Source organism: Nomascus leucogenys, chromosome 19 (genome assembly GCF_006542625.1).
Source record: "Nomascus leucogenys isolate Asia chromosome 19, Asia_NLE_v1, whole genome shotgun sequence".
NCBI lineage: Eukaryota > Metazoa > Chordata > Mammalia > Primates > Hylobatidae > Nomascus > Nomascus leucogenys.
Genome location: NC_044399.1, coordinates 55,803,181 through 55,826,621, shown reverse-complemented (window position 1 = coordinate 55,826,621; position 23,441 = coordinate 55,803,181). Strand labels below are relative to the sequence as shown.

At 49.4% G+C, this 23,441-nt stretch overlaps 1 protein-coding gene across 5 annotated transcripts in view; it reads right to left on the bottom strand.

Annotated features, from left to right (window-relative positions):
* The window catches only part of GALNT14 (polypeptide N-acetylgalactosaminyltransferase 14), a 224,669-nt gene that overhangs the window by 9,082 nt on the left and 192,146 nt on the right, over positions 1-23,441 (bottom strand). For 4 of the 5 annotated variants that reach the window (XM_003262700.3, XM_030800166.1, XM_004091482.3 and 1 more), the window contains 5 exons: positions 21,936-22,039; positions 11,726-11,852; positions 9,055-9,147; positions 4,426-4,509; positions 3,805-3,949 (listed from right to left, as the gene is read on the bottom strand). In XM_003262700.3, coding sequence (XP_003262748.1) covers positions 3,805-3,949; positions 4,426-4,509; positions 9,055-9,147; positions 11,726-11,852; positions 21,936-22,039 — 553 coding nt within the window. The remainder of the gene's footprint in view (positions 1-3,804; positions 3,950-4,425; positions 4,510-9,054; positions 9,148-11,725; positions 11,853-21,935; positions 22,040-23,441) is intronic. The other variant, XM_030800167.1, reaches the window with a different exon arrangement.

The window sequence follows — 23,441 nt, the reverse complement described above, 5'->3', positions numbered from 1 at the left end:
GCCTGTATCTGTATGATGGGATAATAGCAACATCTACTTAACAGGCTTTTATGTCACTTCCCTGATATGGTCTCTCAGAGACAAAAGAAGTGGGAGCAGAGAAGACTGAACAAACCATGTTTAGGGGTTTGAGGGGCAGATGTGACTCCCTCTGGACAGGCCAAGAGGCAGGACAAGTAGGAGGACAGAGGTGGGAAGAGGTGATGGGGGCAAAGCAGCCATAAGAGGAGAGAATGTGACAAAGCCCAGTGTTAGCAGAAGGGGTTGGGAAGCAGGAAGACAGGACTAGTAGTTTATATGGGAAGGAGGAGCAGACACTGAAAAGAAGAGAAAGGCCATATAAGTCAGTCCTATGACACACACACACACACACACACACACACACACACACCACGCACACGTACTCAGGGAGATTATCTTAGCTGGCATGGTCATGTGGATTTCTATCAGTCCCATGTGGGTTTAACACCTCCAGATTACTTGGAAATGTATCCAAGTCGTGCCGTAGGCCCTGGAGGGCAGGTCTGTGTCTCACCCAGCATCAGGCCACCTTGTATCCCAGCAGGAATGGTCCCTGGGCCGTGGTACAGTCTGTGAAGTGGACTGAGCATCATCCTGTCTAGGAGTATTCCCCCAGCACCCCACATTCACACTGTGGTGACACCAACTCTGTTGTTCTCTCCAAGGCAGAGAGAAGAGGCATCTCAGTACTATCTTCCAGAGAAGATGCTTTGCTCACGCGCAGGCCATGCCCAGGATGAGTGTGAGTTGCCCGCAGATGACTGTTGTCCCTCCCCTTTTTCACATGACAGGAGGGTCAGCTGGGATGGGCACTACTACCCTCGGTCAAATAAAGGCCTGACAACTCTCCTCAGGGCCAGGGCATTGCAGGGCCCCTCTCTGAGGCCCATAGAGACCTGGCTCCTCTCTTCCCACTTCCTTATGCAGCCCAAGGCATCAGGTACCAGAAAAGCCCCCTGTTCTGCTGGAAACAGACCAAACACACTCCTGCCCCAGGGAAACGGGGAAGACAACACTCTGGCTGCTGCCCACCAGCACTGCCCACACACAGATTCAGAAGACAAGGATGTGTGTCACCTACTCACAACATTTTGCAAAATGCCACTTGAGCAAATTATGTCATTCTCATCCAGGCAGTCATGCCTTAAGCAAAATCAACACCTCAGTTTCCTTTCCCTTTTCCTGTCTGACTCAAGCAGCTCCCTCCCCTGCCCTACTGGAGTAGAGATATGGTTCCTGGAAAAGCCACCGCAAGCTGAAGCGGGGTTGAGATGCCTCAAGTATTTTGTGGTAGACAATAGGAGCCATTGATGTCTGTGCTGAGACTGGGAACAACGGGTTAGTGACCACATGCAATGTCAGGGTAGGGGCAGGGCTGCAGCCAGGGCAGGAGAAGCAAGTGGAGGCTGTTGCTGTAATCTAACCCAGTGGCTCCCAACTAGGGTGGGTTTGTCCCTCAGGGGGCATTTGGTCATGTGTGAGACACTTTTGATGGTCGTGACTTATGTTGAGTTGTGTTGTGGGGAGGTGCTGCTGGCAAGAGTGGGCAGAGGCTAGGGTTGCTGCTAGACCACCCATAACACACAGGGCAGCCTCTACAACAAATAAACATCCAGCTCAAATGTCAAGAGTGCTGAGATTGAGGAATGCTGATCTAGCATAAAGAAGTGAACATGGGATCTAAGAGCAGCCCCTCTGAGAAATGAGACAATGAGGGGTGCAGGAGAAAGAAGAGCTGCAGGAGTTGGACTAGGCTGGAACTGGGGGTCCTGGGAGAAGGGGGTCACATGGAGAGAGCTAGTGGGACAAGGAGGCAGCCAGGGTGCCTGACAGATGCTCCTGGCCATCTGTTGACTTGAGTCACAAGTGAGTTCAGTGTGGCCATGGACTCAATCAGCCAGTGTTGAGAGAGTCCAGGTAGGAGATCTACACCTGCAGATTTGCAATTCCCAACCCTCTCCTGAGATCTCATAGCATCCTGTTCCCCAGGACAAAAAGTAACCTCTTCAGCACCTGCAAATCTGCAATTCCCAACCCTCTCCTGAGATCTCATAGCATCCTGTTCCCCAGAACAAAACACAACCTCTTCAGCATGGGAAGAGAGACCAGGATTCGGCTCCTGCTTTCTCTCCAGCCTCACTGCTGCTCCCTCCCCTCACATCCCACTCTCCCACCATCCTGCAAAGGCAGCATCCTCACCAGCGTCTTTGCTCAGCTCCAGGTCTTTCCTGGGCCACCCTTTCTTCCCTTCCCACCCTGGCCTATTTCTACTCATCTCTGAGAATACAACTCGTTTCCAAGTCCAGTTGGAAACCTTCCCTGAGCCTCACACCTAACTTGGATGCCATCTCTTGCAACTTCTATGGTACCCTGGACAAAACTCCATCCAGGACAGAGATTACATCATAATGGCTACTTTCTAGCTTATTTTTACATTAGGCCCTTTGAGGGGCCCTTCAGGTCCTACAACCTCGTCTTTCATCTCTGCATCCTCACAGTTAATAGAGAAGTATCTGTTGAATGAATAAATGAATTCACGGATAGATGAAGATATGGAATTTGTGAATCAATAAACAGGAAACTGTCAAAGCTGGAAGCATGAAAAAATCTCCAAGAAATGGTTTGTAGAGAAAAGAACAGTGAGCTGAGAACCTTGGTGAATACCCGCCAGAAGGGTATGAGAGTGGGGGTGAGGAGTTAGCAAGGAAGCCATAGAGAAAAGTGCTTTTCCTTTTTTCTTTTTTTTGAGACGGAGTTTCACTATTGTTGCCTGGGCTGGAGTGCAATGGTGTGATCTCGGCTTACTGCAACCTCCGCCTCCAGGGTTCAAGCAATTCTCCTGCCTAACCCCCCTGAGTAGCTGGGATTACAGGCGTGGGCCACCCTGCCTGGCTAATTTTTTGTATTTTTAGCAGAGACAGGGTTTCACCATGTTTGCCAAGCTGGTCTTGAACTCCTGACCATAGGTGATCCACCCGCCTTGACCTCCCAAAGTGCTGGGATTACAGGCGTGAGCCACCGTGCTTTAAGGCAGTCAGCAGGCCAAGTGCTGTGAGATGGGCTGTGAATTTGTCAGTGACCTTTAAAACAACAGTTCTAGCCTCAGATGGGAGAAGACTGTCCCAAAAAACATGGCAGGGAAGGGGAGGTACTTTGTTGATGAATCAAGTAAAGCACAGGAAACCTTTCAGAGAAGGGACCACAAGGGGTCCTGCAGACTTAGGGGAGGCAGGAGATGCAGAGGTGAAGCTGGGGATGAAGAAGGATGCTGCCCAGAGACAGGGTGGCAGACAGTGATGGTTTTACCAAATCTGATGTGACTACCCGCCAGTCAGAGCTAAATCAGCTGGGAGACTCACAGAGCAGGCATTCCATCCTGTCCCAGGAGGCAGTGTCGCCCAGCGGTAGTCTTCTCCCCCTTTGCATTTCACATCTGCGAGCTAGCTGTGCCATTGGCCTTGCCTGACCCTGCCCACGGTTGCTGCCAGCAGGTAGGACACCAACTACAACAAACTCATTAAGCTCCTGCTAACTTAATGGGCAATTTCCTATAGGCAGGATGCTGCCTGTTAAGCTGTCTTTCAGAGGAACTCTGCACTTGGAAAGCAAGCAGCGTAAGCACAGTGGCAGAGTGGGGGGATCACACCTCTCACGCTCCACTACTGATCTCTGGGAATAAATGGGCATCTGATGTCATGTAAGAGCAGGTGATGGAGGCAGAGTCATCTGGCTGCCTCCCTCTACTGTGACACATGGTCCTGTATCCTTAGCCAGTTACTTTACCTGGGACTTTGCATCTTCGCCTTTGACCTTGGCACAGGGGCTCAACTTTAGGTTTGGGGTTTCTTGGTTGTTCTGCCTTTGAGATTCCAGGCACTTCTGTCTCTGTCGGATATTGCCCTTCTGGATGGAGGACTCCTTGGGGATGCTGGAGGAGAGTCACAGGGAGAGAGGAGAGTCCACTGCTCATTGGATTAGCAAGACTACCAGCTGGAGAGGGTGGGCAGTGTTCCGAGAATGGCAGGGCTGGGCTGTTAGAAAATATCTGCACTGCTTGGAGAAGGGCAGGGTGCCACTAAGAATGAGGTGGCAAGGAAAGACCCAGGAGCTACAGAGGGAGATGTGTCCCTGCAATAAAGCTGGTGTCAGTGAGTCCGTAAGTCAGGGCTCAAACACAAGCAGGTGAGAAATACTGCTACTGGCTAACTGTAATCCCTCATGCTACTGATTCAGTACAGGGTCCCTCCTAGTTTTAGGGGTGAAGGGAGCCAACTGGTCTTCTTAGACCTCCGATATACATAAAAGCCCTCATCCAGTTGGTCATTATCTGCCTCTTCTCCAGACCAAGCCAGCTGAGGACCTCTCCTTTCAGCCAGCCAAAGTTCCAACAGGTAGGATGGATACCTGAGTTCAGGGTAGACATTCTCCAGGTACCACTTGAAGCTCTGGCAGCGCAGATTCTTCCTCAGGTCCAATCTGCTCTCAACACTGGGGGCAATGGGGTTGTGGACAGACACAAAGACAAAACACAGCTGTCAGAGGCAGGCGCCAGCAACACCAGTCCAGACTGAGAGCACAAAGCGCAACCCATGCCCATGCTCTGTGCTCACATCTCTCTGGAGGGTGCTGGGGAAATTAAGCAAGAACAGATTTCTATAACTGCAGACAGAGCTATGGAAACACTTAGCAATATCTCACAATGGTGCAGTAATGACAGTGAGGACTGGTGCTTTTACTTGAAGATGGAATTTGGGGGTGTTTTTACTTTTCATTCAAAATAAAGCTGCAAGAACATTCAGTGTGTTGTTAATAATTCACTGCTGGGGCTCTGGGCCTGCTTATTCACAATTTCTCTTTGGATTTTGCAGCCGAAACACCACTCCCCGCTGCCTCAGTCTCAAAAAATCCTTTTATTTGGCTGTTTCTGGGGCCTGGTCATGTATTTGTTCATCACCTATTCATTGAGCACCTATTATGTGTCAGGCATTGTACCCAATGTGGGATACTATGGAAATCTTTTGAACAATAGGCAAAGATAATGAAATAAGCCATCACAGCCCAGGTGACATAGGATGAGCAGGAGGGACCTATGGGAACAACTCAGAGGGGGACCCTTGCTTGTCGGGTCCATGGTGGTCAGGGTAGTAATGGTGATGCTGCTGGTATCTGGAAGGAAAAGGGGACATTATCTAGACAAACCAGAGGTAGGGACCCCTGCTAGAGGCAGTGGGGAGAGCGAGATAAGCACATGTGAAGATATGAAAGAAGCTCTGCGGGCAGGAAGAGTGCTGCAGGATCTTAAAATAGATGTGTATGTGAATGTATGGGTGGTGATTTGGAAGAGCAGAAACGGGTGAGTTGAAAGCAAAGACAGACCATAAAGGGTCCTGTGAGGCACTGCCAAGGAGTTTGGACTTGTTTAAAGGGCATTGGGATGAAACTGATGGGTCCTAAGCAGGGCAAGAGGTGGTTTGTACTTGGAGAGCATCTCAGTGCTGGCCCACAAATGGGTCTGATGAGCAAAGCTGGGGCCAGGGAGGGTAGTGGGGAGGCAGCTGTGGAAACTCAGGTGTTGATCATGCTTTCAAACAGGGAAGTGGGGGTAGGAATGAAGAACGACAGGCTGAGTGCCTCCACACCTCTCGGCACCCACCTAAGTTACAGCCATGTCTTGTTCTTCCTGGGCAAACACATAGAGCTGGCCTTGCTTCCTGTCCAACTCACTTCCTTCCACTCCCCACCTCAAGATTGCACTAGAACTTCTTCTTACAGAGCACCAACCACAGCTCATCACGAGACTCTAAGCTCCATCAGGATGGGAAGGTCAGGTTTCTAAAATGCTGAATATTGGGTGTTTAGCAAGGGCCTGTGTGCTCAGTGCATGATGGTGCAGCGTTACCAAGACTTGGTGATCATTTGGATGGGGAAGAGAAGGAGAGGGATTCAAAGTTGACACCTAGATTTCTGATTTGGGCAACAGGTGCAACGAAAACTCTTTATGGGGATGGGAAATATCAGATGAGGAGTAAGTTTAGGAGCAAACGTCATGAGTTCAGTTTAGGATTTGTTGAGTTGGAGGTACCAGGGAGACATCCTGGTGGAGGTGTCCAGTTGATAATTGGATAGAAGGGATTGGAGCTCAAAGGATAGGTTTAGCTTAGAAATAGAGATGCAAATATCAGCAGTATAGATATAGTGCTTAATGCCAGAGAGAATATGTAGTAAGAAGAGGCTTTTTAACGGACCCTCTGGCAAGACCATCATACAAGGAGCAGGAAGAGGAAACAGCCTGCAAATGTGACCAAGCAAGCAGTGCCTAGCGGCAGAAGAAACGCCAGGCCTGCAGAATTCTGGAAGCCTAGGGACCGGGGGACACCAGAGGGGCCAGGGGTGGGAGAAGACTCATGCTGATGGGGCAGCGAAAGAGGACAGTACAGGGTGCAAGGAAGTCACGAGGGAGCCAGATGGGAGCAGTCTCAGGGCTTGGGGGCCAGGAGCGAGGAGGGGACTGGAGAAAAGAAAGCAGACCACTGCTTCATGAAGCTGGGCATTGGAGGAGTGGAAAAGACAGAGTGTGTATGATGAGCAATGTTGGACTGAAGGAGGGTTTTTGTAGTTTGTTTTCTTTCCTACCCCTCCTATTTTTTTTTCTTAAGATGTAAGACACTGAGTAAGCTTAAATGCTGATGGGAATAATGCAGCAGAGGAGAGACCAGGGACCAGGGAGAGAGTGGAGGCACCCGGAGGGCAAAGCCCCCTAAGGAGTGTGGTTCCCAAACTTGTCCCCATGTTAGAATCACCTGGTGTGGGGTCTTTAGAAAAATTCTACAGCCCAGGCCACACCCCAGAGCAAGTAAACCAATTCTCTGGAGGAAGGGCACAGACTGCAGTCGGTTTGAGACTCCCCAGGGGACTCTGATATGCAGACTAGTTTGGGAACCTCCTCGGTAGAACCTTGCTCCTCAAATTGTGGCACTCAGGCCGGCAGCATTGCATCACCTGCAGCTTATTAGAAATACAGACCTCCAGAGTCAGAATTTTCATTTTAACAAGATCCCCAGGAAATCTGCGTGCACATTAATGTTTGAGAGGCCCTGCGCCAGGAGGCAAGAGGAGATGAATCCAGGCAGTGGGAACTCGATAAATGTTGATTTATGAATGAATGCAGCGATGAATGGTGCATCCGGAGTACAGGTGGAGGGATGGAGACCACAGCAGGAAGCGTAGCCTGTCCTTTGAGACAAGAGACAGAGAAGGATGCTGCAGATGCAGTGAAGTTAATGGGTTGGTTTGTTTTGGGAAGTTGATGTCATCTATTTCATCTGTAAAACAGAAGGTGTCATCTGCTGCCAACGAAAGAGGGGGGTGGACTAGGGGCTGGGAAGAGTGGAGGTTTAATGAAGATCGAGGGAGAACGCTAGCTAGGAGAGGCAGCAGGGCCAGTGGGCAGACTGCGGGCCTTGCTGAGACTGACGACCATGGTGTATTATTAGTAGCACCAGCTGGCATTCCCAGTTCTGTTCAGCAGCCTGTGTGCACAGGAGGACAGGGTGCAAAGTCAGATTCATCCAAGGTTGAACCTGGATGAACTGTGGGGATGATGTTGCTAGATGGACAATAGCACAGAAGGTCTGAGGACAAGACCTTTTGAGTTCAGTTTTTAAAAGAGTAGAATCCAAGCTAGAGAGGGAAGGCAGTGAGGGGGATGTGGTTGATATGGCCAACAGACTGGAAGTTCTGATGAGGACTGAAAATGAATGCCTTGGAGGTTTGGAGTGAGAGAACCTGAGGGGCGGCATGGATTTATGATTTCAGAGGTGCAAATCATTTTGGTGGGTTCTGATTTAATCCTCCCACTCAGTGATGGGTTCAACCTATGAATTTAGGCTGCAAAAAACCCATCTGCTCAACAGCCTTCGTATGATGAGTGGGTGATGTTAGCATGACAAAAAGCCACTGGTTGCCCCCAAAGAAATATAAATGATAGCATTAGTGAAGTTGCTATTTTTCTCTACTCTAATCAGCTCTGGGCTGGGGAATACAGGGTCATTCCAGGTTTTGAAATCAGACAGGTATGGTTTGAGCCGCCATCCCCCTCTGCCATGGTGTCATCTAGGGCAAGAAGCTTAACCTATAGAAGCCTCAGTCTCCTCATCTATAAACCAGGAGTCATTATGCCCATTCCTCAGAGTTGGGAGGATTCATGAGATGCCTTATGTAATGGTATCTAGCTTTTATTTATTTATTTATTTTTAATTAATTAATTTATTTTTTTGAGATGGGGTCTCGCTCTGTCACCAAGGCTGGAGTGCAGTGGCGTGATCTGGGCTCACTGCAACCTCCGCCTCCCAGGTTCAAGTGATTCTCCTGCCTCAGCCTCCTGAATAGCTGGGACTACAGGTGCCCGCCACCACGCCCAGCTAATTTTTGTATTTTTAGTAGAGATGGAGTTTCACTATATTGGCCAGGCTGGTCTCGAACTCCTGACCTTTTGATTCACCCGCCTCGGCCTCCCAAAGTGCTGGGATTACAGGCGTGAGCCACTGCGCCCAGCCTGGTATCTAGCTTTTAATAAACATTCCTTTCTCTGTCCTCTCCTCCCATGAAGCTTGAGCACTGCTGTAGAGGACATCTGTACACATGCTGTTCCTCCAAGGAAGGAGAGAGCTTAGGCTTGGATGACCTAGAACTTGGAGGGAAGAAGTCCCACCTAGAAGGACTAAGGCTGTCTAGTCCTGCCTCCTTCCTCTCTGCAAAAAGCAGGAAATATTGGTCCATTGCACAAGGCACAGCTCAGCTCCCCTAGAGCTGGCAGTCCAGGTTGCCAGGCAGTCATTCCACAAGAGCTGCCTAAAGCCCTGCACATCCAGAGCTGGGCAGGAGCTCTGAGGAATAGGAAAGAAGCCACAGCCTTGGGCCCTGCGGGAGCTCGGGGTAGCTAAGCTGACTGGCCTATCGGCACCCATTTGTATCGGTCCTATGAGCTGGGCTCTTTTGCAGTCTCTGCCCTCCTCAACCTGAAGGGACACTTACTTCCCGAAGGGCCTCTCCAGGGCGAATGGCCGGGCAGCGTAATAGTATTGCTTGTATTCATCCATCCACACTTCAGCTGTCCGCTTGGTGTTCCTGGGAAGACAAGAAGTGACAAGGAGTGTCAGTAAGGGGCTGTCTGAGAGGCCCTGAGAGTGCCAGTTAAAATACACGTGTGGGCTGAGCTGGCAGCACCACCTAGGTGGGGGCCACCACGGTCAACTGACTATCATTCCTGTTCCCAGGGCACTGAGCCCAGCCAAGCCCCACCCAATCTCCAAAGGGGTCTTTACCCCAAGACACAAGATTTTAGTACAGGTTGAGTATCCTTTACAAGAAATGCTTGGAACCAGAAGTGTTTTGGATTTGGGTTTTTTTTATTTGGAATATTTGCATACACATAATGAGATATCTTGGGGATGGGACTCATGTCTAATCTAAACATGAAATTCATTCATGTTTCACATACACCTTATACACATAGCCTGAAGGTAATGATATTTTTCCCTTAGGGATGCTGAATAAACTGTGGGTTGTCTGCCTGCATTTTGACTGCGACCTGCCACATGAGGTCAGGTGTGGAATTTTCCACCTGCGGCATCATGTGGGTGCTCAGAAAGTTTCAGATTTTGGAGCATTTTGGATTTTAGATTTTTGGATTAGGGATGCTCACCTTTAGTAACAACAAACCTTTCCCCCAAAAGATAAAGACCAGGAAAATCATGCCAGAAACTGAACTTCTGTGGCTATCAAAGAAATAGGGAGAAAAGGCTCAGGAACCCTACTGGCATCCCTTCACTGCCAGTAACCAAGAGTGCAAAGGCAGGGCCTGTGTGGGCATCTAGCTTCTGGCTGTCCTCGGGCTCTTGCTCCCGGGTTCTGTCCTTTACCACAGTGGAATTGCTCAGGTCCCAGCTCTCCAAGGGGAAAGTGGGCACACACAGGTCTTCCCATAGGCTGTGCAGTTAGCCTGCTGCAGGTGTAAAGAACTAAGTAATCAGGCTTCTTTTTCCAGACTTTTTGCTAGCATTCTAGTTTTTAAAATCAGGTTATCTTCCCTGACTCTGACCCCACGAATCACAGAAAAGGAGACAGACAGAGAGACAGACACAAAGGATCCCTCAGCCATCAGGGGTACCAGAAAGAGCCCCAGAAAAGAGAGAAAAGATGTCAGAAAACAGTCAGATGGCTGGTGGCCTGGGCAGCGGTGGTATTTGCTGAGGCCAAGTAAGGGAACTTGGGGCCTAACTGAAAAGGGGGTGCTCTTTCAGATGCTAGCTCTGCTTTAGAGCAGAAGCATTCAAGAGAGGAGCATGGCAAGCCCTTCTAAGCTAGGACCTGCAATGACACTTTATGCACACACAGCCTGGTCGGTGGAGCACTGGAGGCAGTTAACAGTGCCTCCCTGGCCCCTTCCACTGACCTAGCTATTAGCACATTGGAAGCTGTTTAGCAGACATCTGTGCCACAATCTTCTAGAAACTGAATGACCTACCAGTGGCATGCAGGATGCCCACTGGCCAGGGCCCAGTCTCAAAGACAATGACTGTCTGGAGCCCCAGGCTCTTCCCCTCATTTCCAGGCCAGCCCCCCTCCAGGCGGCCACATGGCTCCTGCACAGCCACCACTTCCCTGTGCCAGACGTCCCCAGAGCACCTTTACTTTTGAAAACCTGAGAGCTGAGGCAGCCCTGCCTTTGTTCCCCACTGCTTCCCGGCCTGCTGATTTTCTCATCACCCTACCCTTGCCCTTTACATTTTTGCAAAAGTTGTGGCCAATTTTCCCCTTGCTCAAACCCACGTCTCCTCCAGGACAGCTGTGTTGGGGTGGCTGTGTCAGGATGTGATGACACAGCTCCCCCTACCCCAATGGACCAAATGACAGAAAAAAAGGAAGAGGAGACCAAGTGGAGGAGTGAAGCTATCAGATGACAAGAGACAGACGGTGGGGGAAAGAGAGAAAATCAAGAGGAAAAGATGGAAAGAGGAATATTCACAAATTATTTTGAAAGGAGAAGAGAAAGATCGAGAGGAGAAATTGAAGAAAAAAGAGTGGATGAAGGGAGGAATCAGGCAACAGGCAAGTGGGCACTCTTGGGTCTCTAAGTCCCCGTAAGAACCACCCCCCAGACGGGAGGAGAGCACACCAGCAGACAGGAGCCCAGGGTCTCAGGCCCTGCCCCAGCCTGGACCCTTTGACTCTGCTGGCCAGGCCCTGGAGCTGGCACCTAAGCTGCATCCCTTGGGCCTTCCCACTCCCTGCATCTGCCCAAAGACCACTCCCCTAGTGACCCAGCCCGAAGGTGGGGAACTGGCTGTTCTAGAACTCCAAGGTAAAAAGGGCTGCCCCTCCCCCATCTCACAAAACCCCAAATATCCTGAGCCCATGCCCTGTAGGAGGGCATTGATGGGTGACTTGAAGCCCACGAGGCCTCACGTGGGGCCTTCTGAAGCCTCAGAAGCATTAAGGAAGCCTCCGGCCCTAACACTGGATGTGACAGGCCTGCCTTCCCTACCCCAGCAGAGTCTGGGTAGTACGAGGTGCAGCCCCGGCCAGTCCAAATCACACAGGCAGCCTAACAGAGCACCAGGGACGGCTGCAACCCTTACCGGCAGCCGCCCAGCCATGGCTGCCTGTGCTGCTGCCCACCCGCGATGAGCCCCTGGGCACTTACTTTATATATGTGTTGGCATTTCCATCAGGGAAAACGTATGGGTGCTTCTTCCGGAAGACGTGCCCCACTCGGCTGCAGGGGACGATCTCTAGGCTGCCCCCGCACATCCACACTCGGAAGGAGATTTCTGCAAGACAGTCATGCCCCTCCTATGACCTCTTATTATTGTTGCTCCAGCTTTGAGGCCCCAGGTCTAATGAAATGGTGAGGCCCCCGCAGAGGCCAAAGAACAGACTCTGCAGCCAGTCTGTAGGCTCCACTGGCTGAGAGACCTCAGTTTCCCCTTCCATAAATGGGAATAGTCCTACCACTTCGGAGGGTGGTATAAGTGAGCAGGGAAACAGTGCAAACCAGCACGCTGGCCTCTGGAGCATATTCAGGAGCCAGCATGGCAGGGCAGGGGGCTCTGCAGCAACATCTTAGCCTGGAAAGGAGGAGCCTTGGGGGCACCAAGAGAGTTGCCTTGTAACTTGCAGAAGAATTCATTGTGGAAGTCTGGTTAGATGCACTCGCTGTGATCCCAGAGGGTTAGAGTCAGGACCAATGCGAAAGAAATTTCAATCTAGAATACGGGAGAATTTTCTAACAATCAGGGACAAGGTGACCATCGTGAGAAGACTCGGGACAGGCTAGAAAACTTCACAGCAAGGATGCAACAGAGGGGACTGAGTCCCCAGAAGGCCTCAGGGCAAGGTGTCCACAAAAGTTCCTTCCACAGTGAATGCAATTCTACCACTGGGGAAGAGCCATCTGAACCATAACTCAGGAGGAGAAAGTCTGTGCAGTTAACTAGAGCTGAAAGCAGCTCTAGAAAATGCTGGAAGCCTCAAAGCTGTTGTTGCTGGTGTCCCCTAGGTTTGCACACACACCCATTTCTTCCTGGTTGGCTGCTGCTATGGGCCCTCAGAGAAGTGGGTGGGATGGAGTTAGCAGAGGCAGCTGTGATGAGTATATTTCTCCCCAGGACTGCACCCTAGCAGGCTTGAAGTAGTGCTTCTGCCCTGAGAAGGAAGTGGTGGCATACCAAGAGGGGAGGGAGGGAATTTTATCACCCTCATTGGTTAAAATTGCCAGTGCATGGTGACATTCAAAAGCAGAATGACTGTGAGTGTTAATACTGCTCTTAAATTTTCTACAGATAATGTACCCCCTAACTGACCGCAGCGAGGGCAGGCTGCTTCCTGCATCCCACTGGGCCTGTCACTGGTAGAAAAGGCAGCTCCTCATCTGTAGGTATTCTGGTCTGGCTGATGCTTCTGAAGTCGAGCCCAAGCATGTGGCTGCCCATGTGAGGAGCCATGGGGAAGCAGGCTGGGTGTTCAGGTGAAGGGAACAAGGATATAGGTATTACAGGGCCTTCATATCACATGTGTGTCCTGCACCATGCTCTCATTCACCTGTCCCCAGCCACCTTTACCTGTCACCTACCTGAATCCTCCCACATTTCCTTGGAAAGGCCCCTGGACTAAGGTAAGACTTCTTTCACACTAGCCCTACTCCACCACCTTCTCTGCACCACCCCCTCTGCCTATTGCTGTTCACTCCCAGGAAACCAGGATTCCCCTCAGGGTGGGGACCATGTAGACTCAAGGAGGAAGAGAGGACTTCTCATGACTGCTACTGAATCATGGCAATAACATGGGGGAAAGGAAACAGGAAGAACTTAGCTTCACAGTCAGCAGGCCCAAGTCTGCAGTAACCAGCTAGCTGCATCCTTGGGAAACCTGCTTAAGCTCGCAGAGGCCTGATTTGCTCTTATGTCAAACAAATGTCATGAAAACACTCCACTGTACTGCCGTCAGCATCAAATCAAATAGAATTTTGAGAACAACTGTGTAAATGCTAAGTGTGATTGAAAGATCAGCAGCAGTTATTATGAGACATCCCTCTAAAGCCAATCTCTTTAAAACATGGACATCACCCACCTGTGCCCCCTTTTAACTTCTTAAATGACTTACAGATGCTTCTTCCCATCTTCTGCCACACTGCAGGAGACACCTGAAATGTGTGTACTTCACATTTGAGATTTTGACTCTCCATAAAGTCTCATGGTATAGAGGGAGTTGGCATTTGGCTGGGGCACTGTTTGAATCGTTTTTCACATGAGTCATTGAGCAAGGAGTGAGCTCAGCCAACTGCCTGGCACCCACATCCCCATCTTGCAGTAGCACATAGAGGAACCTGGAGGTCCGTGCGTGGAGTTGTGTCAGCACGTGTGAATTTCAGCCTCATGTCTGTGCGCCAATCAACTCCTCTCCAGAGACTCAAAACAGGGCCTGCTCCAGTTCCCAAAATGGAAAACCCTCCAATACCTCAACACTAGAGATGGAGTCCTTGCTCGCTAGATATAAGTTACACATCTTGTGCCAGCTTTCTTCTAAAGATATGTATGGGTTTCATCTACAGTCTCTTCCTTCCCTTGTATTCAAATGAGACATATGTCCCTTTGCCTTTGCAAAGCGAATCCCTCCAACCTGTGCCTCCATCCCGTGCCTCCACTCCATGCCCCACCCCATTCCCCACCAGCTGTTTCTTTTCCTATGATCTCCCCTCCCAGCTCTTTATTTCTCTCTGAATCTACTGACCTCTCCCTTCTGCCACAGCCATGCACAGGTCCCCAGCTAGGCCAGCACCATTGCCCGGCCCTGATCCTTCTCTACCTTCCTTCTGGAAGAACATGCCAAATCCCATGTTCTTCTCCTACATCCCCTCAACACTCTGCCTCGGAGCATTTCCTGACACTGCTGTCACCTCTGCTCCCAGAGTTCGCTGTATGCTGAGGACTGGCCTTCATCCTACCAGCCCCAACTCTGCCCCAGACTCTGGCACCAACTTTCCATGATTGGCTGAGGTATCTATGGAGGTGCACGGGACATTATCACACCCAAGACATCTCCTATGCCCTCAGCATCTTTCCACAGCGTGCTGCAGCCCTGCCTCCTCTAAATGTCTAAAGACATTCTTCCTCCTTCTAATTTTCTTACGTCTGTTGCCTTAGTACAAAAATTGAGTATTGCAATTCTGCAAGCATTAGCCATGGGAGGAAAATGACCCCTTCATTTACTTCTGGGCCAGGCAGGCAGTAGCTGATTAGTCCTAACAACCCTGCTCCATTGTTATTAATGTTCTTATTTTGCGATGCAGAAGCAGCTCTGATAGGACAACTGAGAGCGAGGAGCTGGTGGCATTCAAAAGCAGGAAAGCACATCTCTCCAACTCCGAAATTCATGCTCTTCCCCTGACACCACCCTGCCTCCATACTGAACATCTTCCACCAGCCAGTACAGCTGTGGATGCAAAGATACCGACTCAAGGCACTCACAAACTAACAAGAGTGACAAATATATAGTTAGCTGTCACATTCCTACCCTATCAACTCACTCATCCAGTCCTGAAGGATGTCCATCTCAGGTCTCCTTCAGGCTGGCTGCTGCCACCCAGAGGAACCCGCAGCCGAGATGAGTTAAGAGTGTCTCTACTCTGGAGTTCAGATGGTTATGCCTGGAATTATTGGAGGCACATGTCTTGACATGGATCGCTGTGCTGCTGCCAGAGTCAAGAGGCAGTCTGAGGGATGCGGCTTGGAGTTTTCAGATTAGTGTGATGATTTATAGGGATGACAGTATGGGTTATTTAAAATCTGGGGTATACAGGTGCTCTATCCTTATCTACATCACCGACTTCAAGGAAATGATGTGTATCCTCTCAGGATTGCAGGTCAGGCCTGGTGGTTCGTAATATCTGCTGAGACCTTTGGGACAGTCTTGCCGTCCTGAGGTCCTGTGAAGGGGGCTTGCACAAGTGCTATCGGAAGTGCTGTAGATTCATGTGTGAGGCAGCAGACCTTCCAGGTATAGCTTAGGGCCTCTGATCTTTGAGGCTGCAGCACCTGCAGAGTCATCATCTCTGAAGTGAGGGAGGAGGGAACAAAAAAAATTGTGTAGGGAGCTTGCTGGGGGTTCTTGCTGAGTCAGCGCCCACATAATCTCCCTGGTGATGAATGCCGCCTTACGGAGACCCAAATCCACTTTGAATTCCAGGCATGCAGATGTGTAAGTATTCCATCCTCATCGGGGGCACTGTTATAATCTTACTTTCTTTAAGCGTCAGGTAAATATTTGAGAGCAAATTGCCCTCCCACCCTCCTTTCCTTTTGTCTCTCCATCAGCTGATCAGTAGTTCTTACCACCCCTCCCAGGGTCCTAGCCCTTCACCAGAACAACTTCTACCTGGCAAGCCCATGAATGGTGGACAGGAATTCAGGGGAGAAGGAGCAGCTTTCTCTCCAGGAAGCAAACCATGACTATTCATATGCCACTGCTTGGCCATACTGGTCAAGGTTCTAATTTCATTTTATAGCCTGGTTTCTAAACAAAGGCAAAGAGAATTATTACACGTCGGTACCACATTTTAAATGGAGCCTCATATAATGTATGTGTGTGTGTGTGTGTGTGTGTATTGTGTGTACAATAGCATTGTCCATTCTACTTTTGGCCAAGTTTAAACCTCTGTCTGAGAAACAGACGCTCACCTGGCTATTGTCATTCGTAAGTCCACACATATTTATGTACAACGGGGAACCTTGCCTTTCAGTAATTTTTAAGTTCCCAGCATCTACTGGGCTAGAAAGCAAGCTCTGTTATTACTCTTTAATGAATGAATGGACTTGGGTAGAGATAATCTTATTGGCCCACAAAACATCGCCTTGAATCTGTGAGCAAAACTGCATTTCACCCACAGCTGGGACAATCAAGTCTCCATCCACACCTCTTACTCTAGACAAATACTGACCACAGGCATGCCATGATCTGCAATGCCCACACAACTGCAAATGCCAGATGACACCTTTATCTTTCCATATTCTCTATGCAAACAGAGCAACTAGTGTCTGATGGGGGACTCAATTACACTTAGGGAAGTTGAGAAGCAGCAGGAAAGGACGGCCTCAAGGGGTCTCCCTTGGGCATGGGGCTTTAGCCAGTAGCCCAGACAAGGAACAGAGTGCTGACTGCATTAGCTTTACTCTCCATCTGGGGGAAAAGCTGACTTTCTATCACACTTGGATGCTCTTCTCAGATGAGGCCATGTCCCTAATCTTGAGCCACCAATCATGGAAACAGTGAGGCTGAAAGAGAAAGTCAAGGAATAAACGACTCCAGCAGGTCACACATAATCCTCGTTTAACAAACCTTGCTCTCTGAAAGAGAAGGCAGCTCACCCTGGTGGAGCACAGACACTTTCATTATCTAATTAATCTTCGCAACAGCCCTGTGACGTGGGGCCTACTACCATTTTCCATTGCTGCAATAACAAATCCCCACAAACTTAGTGGGTGGGTTTGGCGGAGCCCTCTGCTTAGGGTCTCGGACTGAAATCAAGGTGTCAACAGGATGGCTTCTTTCTGAAGGCTCTGAAGATGAATCCACTTTCAAGCTCATTCAGGTTGTCTGCAGAACTCAGTTTTCCTTGGGGTTGCAGGACTGAGGTTCCCTTTTCCACCTGGCTGTCAACTTGGGGCCTCTCTCAGCTACTTCCATGTCGCCCCCTCCAGCAGCCGTGGTCAGTACCTCTCGGGCTTCACATCTCTCTGGTTTCATCTGCTACTTCTCTTCTGCCTCCAGTCTGAGACAGTTCTCTACTTTTAAGGGCTCAAGTGTTTAAATTGGGTCCACTCAGAAAAGCCAGGATAATCTCCTACCTTCAGGTCACTGATTAATGACCCCAAACACATCTGGGAAATCCCTTTGCTATGTAAGGTAACATCTTGACAGGTTCCAGGGATTACGGTGTGGACATCTTTGTGGGGGCTGTTCTCCCTACTACAGGGATCAGTATCCACTTTAAAGACTTAGAAACAGGCTCAGTGAGGTGAAGTAACTTTCCCAAGGATGCATAGCGATGATTACAGGATTTAAACTCAGGCCTATGAATGCTTAGTGATGATTATAGGATTTAAACTGAGGCCTACCTGATTCCACAGCCCACATTCTTCCCATAATACATCCACCTACCCACCCCCTGCCACACACATACTTACACACTCAGGAGAGCTGAGCCTGGCATAGCCTGATGTCCCTGACTACATTCTGGGACAGCAGGTGGTGGTAGTTCCTCTCTGGGCCCCAACTCACCTCTCTCTTCTCAGCAGCTTTTTGTGCCTGCTGTGCTTTGGAAATCCCCCATTCTAAATTCAGGAATCCCATATTCGCCCTTCATATATGTGCCAAGGGCTCCTTTTTGGAAATATGCACCACTTACATACCTACACACACACACACCCTTCCTACACACATACACTCCCCTACAAACACACACACACACACACACACACAGACTTTATACTAGGGCAACAGATTCCTTTTACACACACACACACACACACACACACACACACACACGCACTGTCTCTCTATCAGATTCCTTTTATCTCTAAAGACCAAAAGCTAAAAGTAGGATGCAGCTCAAAGTAGATACATTACATGTGCACTGTGTTATGTAAATTGCAGTTTAAGCATCCAATTTTAATGCAAATCAACTTCTGAAAAAAAATTTAAAAGCCACATTTCCCTAACATCTGCTCATAGGCTGAAATGCACATGTAATGATCAAAACTATTCAGCTCACCTTAGAAATACTTGGGAAATGGTGGCACTGAGGTAAGGGTATGTGAGTGTATGAGACACGGCTTTCACATGGCCACGGCAGCCAATCCATCAGTGGCTGCTTCTAACCCATGCAAACCAAGATGGGGTAGGGCAGGGTCCATGTGCTATTGAGTAGGTCACAGACACTCTGGCCAGAGCCTGTCCCAATCATCTCATGCATCTTTGTGCTGTGAAATAAAGACAACACAACATATACAAACATGTCTAGAACACACAGAAATTCTATTACTTAGAAAGGAAAGATGTCTCTACCAGCTGCTATTATTCTCGTATTTAAAGGGAAGCCCTTAAACATGTTTCTCTAGGGCTCCATTTAATCCAAATGAAACTTATTTTAAATGGAGCCTCATATATATTGCCCTTCCCATCTTGAATCCCATTCCCATTCAGTCTCTGGCTTTTTGAACCCATATTTAGTGAGTAGTTTCTACCACTGCTGGCTCAAGAATGAGAAGTCAGATGAATGATTTTGCCTGTAAGGAGCCCCAGGTTTGGTAGAAGGCTGGGTGGCAGGCACAGAAGAAGAAAGAGACAAACACACACAAGGGCTCAGTGCAGTGATGGAGAAGAGAACCTGGTGCTGAAGGGTGCAGAATGAGGGAGAGGGTGGGCCAGAGGTAGGGCAGGGAAAGCTTCCTGGTTCTAGAGGAGGTGGCCCCGGGGCTGAGTCCTGCAGAGGGTCAGCTTCTGCAGCAGAGTAAGTTTGGTGGAAAAGGGAAGCTAGGTCCTAATAGTGGTTTGGACTCACTCTGGGAAGAGTGGGAGGTTCTGTTGGTACCTCTGGACCTAAGGCTGAGGCAGGAGCAGGCTGATGAGGCTGGAGAGGCAGGCAAGGCCATGGGAGGGAGGTATCCAGCTGAGGAGTGTGAGTCTCCCCTTAGGACAAAAGGGAGCCACTGAGAATGCCAGGCCCGGAAGGGGTGGGGAGGTGTGCATTTCAAAACAAGCACTTTGGCAGGGGTGTGAGAGCTCAGATTCGATAGTACAATAGAGATGGAGGACCACTGAAGAGAGTATTGGAGCAGATGGAGAGAAGGTGACGGATGTGAGTGATGCTGTAGGGCAGTTGATCTGCAGGACTTGGTGACTTGGTGGGTAGGAGGCCCCTCCTGCCACACTCTGGAGCCAGGACTCCTTTCTTCACCCCTTAGTGCCATCTCCCCTTCACAGCTGGAGCATCACTCATACACCCCATCCAAATCCCTGATCTTCACAGGAACCCTCTTTCAAATTTCCCCTTCACGTACTCAGGTGCCTTGTTATCCCCACCAGCAGATGTGACACTGTCCACGTGATACAGCCACCACTGGAAAAGCACTGCATTTTCTGGCATATAAAATGCCAAAAAAAAAAAAAATCCAGAAATGGCTTTCAAAGTGCTGTTAGCTGGCTATAACACAATGGAATGTTGGGGTGGGGTAAAATGAAGTGTTTCCTGTGATAGCTGTTGGCAGTGCTTTTTTTGTGGTTTAAAAATTTTGTGATGGATTGTAAATGTCTCTCCCACACCTCCCAGCACCCTCTCCAACTTCTCTATTCCAATCAGCCCTTGTTGATGCCAAAAGAGTCGGAAGCCAGCTAGATGAGATTGCTACTTGATTTGAGCAGATGTGTGTTAACATTGCTGCAAGGAAAGGTATTGCTACCAATACCAAAATGGACCAGACTGTGCCATCCTTGGAATTCATGCTGCCTGAATCCAAATAGAACTTCCATGTGGAAGAAGAATCATACTCACTTTGTGCAGTTCAAGAGGGCAGTACAAGCCCCGATAGACAGAAGATGGGGTAGCTAGGCTTTGACTTAGAAGAATTCTCTAATAGTTCAACAAAGAATTTATCTACAACAGAATATGCCAAACTGTGAAATAGCGAATGCATCATTATAAGAAGCATTTCAGCAGAGATTGGATGGCTGCTGTCTATAAGAAATGCTGTAGAGAGGATTCATCTGATGGCTGAGAGAAAGGCTGGAACAAATCACTAACTATAAGAAATACCGAGGTTGTCAAGACATAAAAATGGGCTCCACCCCATAAGAGAGAAGTCCCTGCCCCACTGAGAACACCAAAGGTCCACCTGCTCCAAGTTCTCCTGGGCTGGGGGAGGCAGACCCAGCCTCGAACCCCACACCAACAGCCCCCTATCACATTCCAGAAGGCCTTCGTGGGCTAGGTCCCAGGGAAGGGATTCGATTTTGTGTGGGTGTTGGGGTGTTTTTCTGTTTTGTTTGCTGGGCATCCATTCTGGACCCTGTATGGCAGGAGACTGACTTTTCTGATGCATTTCTCTACACTGCCCAGTTTGGGAGAACAGATGCTGTGGGTCAGGCCCGAAGCCATAAATTTCCAGGAAATAACTCTTAGTGACTGAGGGAGAAAGCCATAAAACACCCTGGAGGCAGAAACAGGAGAAAACAATGGCAGCAGACTATGCACGGATTACTGCTAAATGCTAGGATGTGCCCCATGGATCATTCTCTTGGCCTGTGCCCCTCCTCAGAGAGCCCGTGCCAGACATGTGCCATGGTGCCCAGAGAGGGGAGGGTCCTGACACTTTGGGAGGCTCCCTTTTACTCTACTGTGATGTGTTCATTCAACAAATAGTTACAGAGGGCCTCCTACCTGGCAGCCACTATGCTAAGCACTGGAGACAGCCAGGAGCAAAATGGACCCCAACCCCTGCCCTCGTGCAGCTTCTATCCTAGTGATCTCCTAGGTCTCACCTGCTGGAGGGAACTGACATGTATTATACCTGCATGGTGCCAAGATTTTACACACTTACTTCAATGGCTTTTAACAACCCCAAGAAGTAGAGCTAGTATCCTGACGTTAACACCTTTAATACACAAAGGAAATGAGGTATTAAGTATCACTAACTAGATGGAATGGGTCTTTCTGACTGCGCAGTTTCTCCTGTGGCTGCAAGCCTCAGCTCTAAACCACCACGACCAGATCCAACCATCTGTTTGTACAGTTTTGGGTCCTATAACCCAGCCCCATTCCCTCACTCCTTCCTCTCCCACTATAAGATAAGGGCAAAATATCCCCAGACCCTCCTCATTACCCGAAACTGTGTGCTGCAATCAAAGAAGCCAACAGACTTTAATGGATGTTAATGGATGTCACTGTTGTTCCTGTTCCTCATTCTTTTTCTTCAAGCTCCTTCCAACTGCAAATTTTCAAATGCATCACTCCTAGCTCAAGCCTGTGTCTGACCCCTCAGACTTGGTGTTCCTCCTTGGTCTTCCTGGCTGTTGCATCTCAGCTTTCCCCTAACAGTCTGTCAGAGCATGTTTCCCTGGTCCTCAACATCCATGCAGCCCCATGGAGAGATTCCCTTGTTATCAACACCCTCCAACAACTATTCCTTTGGCACCCTACCCGCTTTCCCCCAAAAGAGTAACTCACCATCTCCCAAGACCTCATCCCAAGCACGTGTGACTCTCTGACAGCTTGGTGTTGGATCCAAAACCACAGAGGTCCCCGCCCCAGCCCCCAGGGTGTATAGAACAGCATAGGTCAGGATGCAGAGGCAGGGACTCACCAAAGTTCTCCCCACCCCAGATGTCCATGTCCATATCATATTTCCCCAGGTAATCAAACCAAGCTTTGTCGATCACGAAGAGCCCTCCAGCTATGATAGGAGTCCTGTGCATTTGGAAGAAAAAGAGAGGGAATCAGTTCTAGTGGGGAGATCACTCTCAAATTCTTCAGCCCCTTGAGTCTGAAACACCCATTTCCCATTTGGGGAAAGAAAACCCCACTGGGGGAAGAAAACTCTCATTTTCTTTCCATTTCTGTTCCTCTCGAGAAGGGCCAGTACATTTTCCAGTTACCTAAAATGAGAACAAGCTCCAGGGTTTTTCCTGTGATTGTAAATCTCCTGACCTTGCAGACAGGCAAATTCACTCATTAGCATATCTCCCATGGGGACACAGGGCTCACTCAGGACCCCTGCTATTCTGATGACCCAGGGAGCTTCCCCCAGCCTCTTCCACAGGCTCTGCACAGCAGGGCTCTCTTGGGAGCTCTGTTACTGGGAGAAGGGACAGTGGGCTACCGACCACGCGGAGAAGGGCTGAGGCGGCACTTGGTAGCAGCGCATCTGTTTCCTGAAACTGGGCTCTCTCTCCTCTTTTTTTCCTCTCTATGCCTGTTATGGGTTGAATTCCTTCTTAAAAAGATATGCCGGAGTCCTAACTCCCAGTAGCTTAGAATGTGACTGTAATTGGAGACAAAGTCTTTACAGAGGTGATCAAGTTAAAATGAGGTAATGAGCCCAATATGACTGGTGTCCTTATAAAAAGGGGAAATTTGGACTCAGAGACAGACACACAGAAGGAAGAGGATGTGAAGAGATACAGGGAAGACATGGCCATCTACCGGCCCAGGAGAGAGGCCTAGAACAGCCCTCAGAAGGAAGCAACCCTTTGGACACTTTGATCTCAGACCTCTCCTCCAGAACTGCGGGATGATACATTTCTGTTGTTCAAGCAGCCCCGTGTGTGATATGCTATTACAGCAGCCCTAGCAAACACACACACCCTCATATTTTTTTTCCTTTTCTTCGCCCCAGTCCCCAACCTTCCCTGGAGAGATGCCAGAGAAATGCCTGAAAAGGGGCTACCGAGGAAGGCAGGAGGGGAGCAGATTCCAAGCTAATAATCAGTGGCTGGATAGGTGGGCAAGCCCTCAAAGACCTGGCCCCCGTTCAGTGGATCCAGAGGGTGAAGGGAGTTTTCTTCCATATCCAACAAGTAATTGATGGACAGCTGGTCAGAAGCCCAGGTCTCCTGATGCTGCCACATCCTGCTGTTCCCTGAGAACTGGCTTCATCCTGGGAAACAAGCGCCCTCTGATGAGCAGAGCTACCCCACAAGAAGAGAACCTGTCCTGAGAATGCCACCCCTGGGACAGTGGCAGGAAAACCCCATGGGAGCTGCACAGCATCACCTTGACCCTTTGCTCTTCCCACACCCACACCATGCACTGCCCCTGATGAGGAGCTGATGTGAGCTGTGTGATGCTCAGCATAATAAGAAGCTCCTCC